At 45.2% G+C, this 5,829-nt stretch overlaps 1 protein-coding gene across 1 annotated transcript in view; it reads right to left on the bottom strand.

Annotated features, from left to right (window-relative positions):
- The window catches only part of GCN1 (GCN1, eIF2 alpha kinase activator homolog), a 61,718-nt gene that overhangs the window by 27,452 nt on the left and 28,437 nt on the right, over positions 1-5,829 (bottom strand). The window contains exons 27-31 of the mRNA XM_006019906.2: positions 5,406-5,486; positions 4,272-4,415; positions 1,251-1,378; positions 890-1,079; positions 286-356 (exon numbers count right to left, since the gene is read on the bottom strand). Of these exons, the coding sequence (XP_006019968.1) occupies positions 286-356; positions 890-1,079; positions 1,251-1,378; positions 4,272-4,415; positions 5,406-5,486 (614 nt within the window). The remainder of the gene's footprint in view (positions 1-285; positions 357-889; positions 1,080-1,250; positions 1,379-4,271; positions 4,416-5,405; positions 5,487-5,829) is intronic.

The raw sequence follows: 5,829 nt of genomic DNA on the forward strand, positions 1-5,829 counted from the left end.
AGGGATGACGTTCTGATGTCCAATTGTCTGGTGAATTTGAAAACATTCCAGAATTGAACACACAAGACTCTACTGCTCTGTCCAGTCTGTTCAGAGAGGCACAAATGTCCCCAAACAGGGGAAACCATGCAGTCAGCAGTTGGCAAAACTGTCCACATTTTACTTCTCAAACACTTCCCTAAACCAAATGCTGCCCTCTGACCTACAACAACATTCGAGGGAAAAGTCTGAAGGATCTCATCCAGGCAATGTTGGAAATGAAGGCTTGAACCTGAAGGACAGTACCTTGCTTCCCACTGGTCAGGTGGCGATTCAGATATCACACGTCCCAAGGCATCCAAAACTGGAGGTGGCCTCTATGGAAGGGGAGGAGAAGGGAGAAATAGGAGCTGGTCAGTCAAAATGCCTTCCCAACAGATACACCAGCACATGAAAGGAAAAAAAAATTAAGTTCTATAGCAGACGTTTATTACCAGCTTGCCCAGTTCCCTCTCCTTGGCCTACAAACACATAGATTCATGATGCCTCCATTTTATGTCACAACTTAAAGAAACACCAGACATCTAACAACAACAGCAGATGCAGCAGGGGAGTTCTGCACTTATGATGCTAATCTAGGAGTTAGGAGACCCAGTTCTAAGTCTCTGTCCTGTTACAAACTTCCCACGTGAACACAGGCAAGTCACTCAGCCTCTCTATGCCTCAGTCCAGTGAATGGGGATAACAACATTCCCCTCATATAAAACATTCTCAAGCGCTCAGACAGAACTGCAATGGGTACCATGTAAATAGCTGAGCAGACAATGAAGAGACAGACTGAAAAAAAAAAGGCGTAGGCGTGTCTCATACAACACACAACACACTGTAACCCCACACAACAGCCACTTACATAGAGTTTTTCCTGGTAAATCTCTTTCAGTTTATTCATGACATCTGCTGCTTGGTCTCGATATTGAGCTACAGCTTTAGAAAGAGCCTCAGCACCAGCTTGGCGCACTGCCTCTTCATAGTAGATAACATCTTTGATCAGCAAGGAACAGAGATCAGGCTGCAGCTCCAGACCCATGGACTCCCACAACCTGTAGGTAACACAAGCAGATGACAGATTATTCTCCTCCACACACAATATCAGACAGATGGAAAGTTGCCCTCCATTCAGGAGCAAGACCTATACATGTCTGAATAAGAACTCCACATGGAAAGCAAAAGAGAAATCACTGTTACAGTACTGAACTGAGAACAGCTCCCACCTCTCTGCTAGTTTTCGAATTTCATCTTCCATATCAAACTTGACCACCCAGAGCCGGCGCAGCAGATTTAGTCCATTTTTTTCATCACTGTCTGGGGTTGGTAACACCATCTGCATCTCCATCAGTCCCTAGGTAAAATGATAGGTCAATCAGGACAAGTACTTGGTCTCAGCAATGAAGTTTTCTCAGAGATGACCTTATGTCATAATCATAGAAAACCTTCTGCATAAAAGGAAGAGGAGGTTTCATTCAATTATTTCTTTTGAAGAATATCACAAAGCTAATTCCATTTTGCCAAAGGATGTTTAAATTATACAAAATGGGTGCCTGGGGTTGGGCAATGGGAAGCTGTTTCAGCTTCTCCACATGCATCCCATCTCAGAGCCAAGCAGGAGGTAAGCACTTAAAGAACTAGCTCAGCAACTCAGCAAACAAAAAACACTAAAAAGGACTGTAGGGTTGGGAAGCCAATCCCTGTACTACAACAAAAAGCAATGTATTCTCCAAAGCAAGCTGATGCTGGGGATTTGAAGAGAAGAAACTTAAGACAAAGAGATCATTCTTCCTTTGCTTTTGATGTCTTCAGATAGATAGTAAAATTCTAGGATAAGATACAGCAAACAAAAAGCTATATAAAAAAAAGTTACAGGCGCAAAGACAAGCACACAAAAGTTAGGAAATGCCAGAATTATTGTTTGCCTGGGCAGCCTGACATACAAATGCTGACCGTGGGCTCCACAATTACTTGCTGAGGGCAGAGACACTGACATTCAGAAGCACTAAATTACTGTCCAGGTTCTGAAAGGGAATGTATCCCTAGTGCCTGCAGACCCTTCTGCCAATCATCTTCAAACCTCTTCTTCTGCTCCTATTCTGTGTCCTGCCCTCGTGCCAAGTCCTAAGTTCCCTCACTCATCCAGAGCCCCAAACTTGCCTGGTTTCAGGATCCCAGTTCCCTCACTACAAGTCCCACCCACCTCATGACTCCCAGTTCTCTTCTTCCATCCCTTGATCGACCAGTCCCAGTCTTCTGCCCCACCTCTCTCACCCCTTGTCCCAATCCATTCTCTCTACATCCCACCCCAGCTCATCTTTCTGCATTTGAGTCAGGAAGCCTCTTCCTGCCTGCTGCATGCGCACCTGCAGAGGTGAATAGAGAGCAGTCTGACTTCCTGTGCCTCACGTCAATGGCCCACAACAGGCAGAAACAGCAATTGCAGACGCAATACTGCTCGGGGCCTACGGCCCTGGGATGGAACATGCCTGGTACAGACAAAACCTACAGAGATTATAGCTTCCGAACACTACTGAGCATGTGCAAAGGGGATGTCTCAAAGGCCAATACTTGGGTCAAATTTGGGCAGTTTTTCACTAGCATAGTGAAAGGCACATCCCTGATGCCAGAAAGACTCCTCCCTCTCAAACTACAAGGCCCTGCACAAATACTTGGGTTTCTCAGCAAGGGGAAGTGTTCATGTGGAGAGGCAGGTCTCTTCCAAGGCAGAAGGAAGAGTAGAGGGTGAGAACTACCCCATGTTTGTAGATGTTTATTGTGGATTTTTTATATATTCTGCTGAGCTCTGTGGTGCAGATTAACCCAGGGCATTATCACCTATGTTGCAGAATCCAGAGAAAGACTGTGTTGTTGGGACCAGATTAAAGGGCTCAAGGACTGATTTGAGCCAGGTTCAGCTGGACTAGCAGGCCACCTGCTACAAGGCAAAACAACATGGGTTTCTCATTTCTCAGTAACTGCAAAACCATTTCCGCTGTAGACTTCCCACATCATTCTCCTGGAGACAGACCTGGAAAATTTCAGCCCCAAAGGTGAAAGTCTGGCAAAGTTATGAACAACTGAAACTATGATTTTTGGAATTAAAAAGTTGAGCAATTTTATATATAGGCGCCACTACCAGCTCTAGCATTATAAAAATATTAAAGCTTTACATAGGGGTATATGGAAGGAGCCCAGGATAAGCCAGATGGTCACTGAGGGGGCCTGTAGATATGAGGGAAACTTGTTCCAATGCTCTGTAATTACAGCGTGTCAGAGAAGACTCAATTAACTGAGTCTGCTGGATCATGCTAATTAGCATGCTCCAGCAACCTCAGCATCCTCAGCATCCCCACACATCAAAATGGTGGTAGGGCACTTCAACTAAAGCACCCTTGCTGCCATTTTGTAGCACAGGACACTGTTCAGCTGGACTAGCAGGCCACCTGCTACAAGGCAAAACAACATGGGTTTCTCATTTCTCAGTAACTGCAAAACCATTTCCGCTGTAGACTTCCCACATCATTCTCCTGGAGACAGACCTGGAAAATTTCAGCCCCAAAGGTGAAAGTCTGGCAAAGTTATGAACAACTGAAACTATGATTTTTGGAATTAAAAAGTTGAGCAATTTTATATATAGGCGCCACTACCAGCTCTAGCATTATAAAAATATTAAAGCTTTACATAGGGGTATATGGAAGGAGCCCAGGATAAGCCAGATGGTCACTGAGGGGGCCTGTAGATATGAGGGAAACTTGTTCCAATGCTCTGTAATTACAGCGTGTCAGAGAAGACTCAATTAACTGAGTCTGCTGGATCATGCTAATTAGCATGCTCCAGCAACCTCAGCATCCTCAGCATCCCCACACATCAAAATGGTGGTAGGGCACTTCAACTAAAGCACCCTTGCTGCCATTTTGTAGCACAGGACACTGAACACACAAGACTCTGCAGGCGCTTTAATTACAGTAGTTCCCAAGAGCCACTCTAATTAAAAGCACCACCCTTTCACCCCCGGAGCATGTGTAAAGATGCATCTAGTGCAGCGCCTTTCCTGATGTTACCTGTGTTTTAACTGTTCATGATGGTAACACTCAGCAGCTACCATCTCTTCCTAAAGGGAGCCTGACAACTGATGCAACACATCTCAATCATGGTGCTGGAAGAGAAGATCCATCCCCCAACCTGCAAGGGATTAAAGAACCCCAAGTCCAAACAGAGAGAGAGAATGAGTGATTCACACCTACCCTGAGAGCAGCATCACGCACGTTCATGCATGGAGATTGCAGGGCCTGAAGTAACACATCAATTTCTTCTTGTTCTGCGTAGGCACAGCCATCCTCCCCACTGCTGCTCGTGCACAGAGCTGTTAGTGCATTTGAAGCAAGAACCTGGAACAGTCACAAGGCACAAGAGATTCTCCTGTTGACTCTGTCCCACTGCACATGTCAGGCACCAAGTGCAGATGGTGTCCCTACTGCTTTACTACAAAGAAAGGAAACCTGTCAAAGCACAACATGCTGCCTGGTGAAGAGCCAGATTTGACAACCTCAGGTAATTCTTTTGCTTTCTGGATGAGGGAAAACTTGTCTGCCTCTCCCCACCACTGTCCTGGCCAACAGAATGATCAGTATAGTTGGTCTACTAAGGGAGCTCTACCTAGACTTCTTTGCTGGAGACACAATGACCACTACAAAGGGCCCGAGAGGAAGTAAATAAAATACAGGTTTCCCTCGCTTTATGCTGTCCACGCATTCCTGGAAAATGGTGCATAACTCCAATTCGCATAAAGGGGACCCACTTTACAATATAACAAATAGGGATACTTCCAAGACCTCGACTGTACTGACCCCCAGACCCATTTCTATCACTTTTGCAAGACAATTTTGGTACTCACCAACAGCAGGCAGTACACACAAGCACAGGGCACTATCATAATGGGGATGGCAACTACAGAAACAAGTGTCACAGACAACAAGCAAGGAGCACAGATCCACACAGGAGAGTATATTTTGGTGTGCATCACTCCCACAATGCACCACACAAAGCAGCTGATTGCAGGCTTCCACCACACCGATTGCATAAGAGTGAATTTACTTCACATATAATTAATTTTTGGTATAAAAAGAGTCATCGCATAAGAGCCAATTCGCACATACAGAACCCACATAAAGTCGGGGAAACCTGTAAACCTGGAGGAAATTGGGGAAGATTAAGCTGGTCCAACTGAGCCCTTGGGAAGAATAAAGCTTTTTATCACCAGAAAAATACTGGCAGTGTATAAAAACAAGTGTGTGAACAGGAGTGAACTACTGTCTAGAACTGATGGGTGCAGCTGAGACCAGGACCTTACTACCAGACCAAGTGGGCATGCAGCTCACCTGTAACCGTGGAGAACCTGTTCCAATCACCCGGGTCAGCAGCAGCAGCATGTCTGTGCGAGGCAGTAACTCGGGGCCATTCTAGGAAGGGAAGGACAAAAACTTCAAATACACGGTCACTTCAAAACAGACTTCTATAAACATAACCCCCATAGTCTAAAAGGTAACACAATTAAAATCCAGTGCTGGTTAGTTGTTTGGGAAGGAAGGTTACTCACTCCAGCTCCAGCTGCTCTGCTGTACCAGTGAGAGAGCAGAATCATTTAAATGCAAACCAGGGCAGGAATGTGTACGGTTTTTTTCACTCATTAACATTCCCAAGGATTAACTGAAGCAAATTCATATGCAAAACAGCCAATTGATCAAGCTTGGGATAGTGACCTTAGGTAGGCAGCTTGAAATCAGGATATTTCATATGATAGGG

The sequence above is a fragment of the Alligator sinensis genome, unplaced genomic scaffold (assembly GCF_000455745.1).
Source record: "Alligator sinensis unplaced genomic scaffold, ASM45574v1 scaffold505_1, whole genome shotgun sequence".
In the NCBI taxonomy this organism is placed as follows: Eukaryota; Metazoa; Chordata; order Crocodylia; family Alligatoridae; genus Alligator; species Alligator sinensis.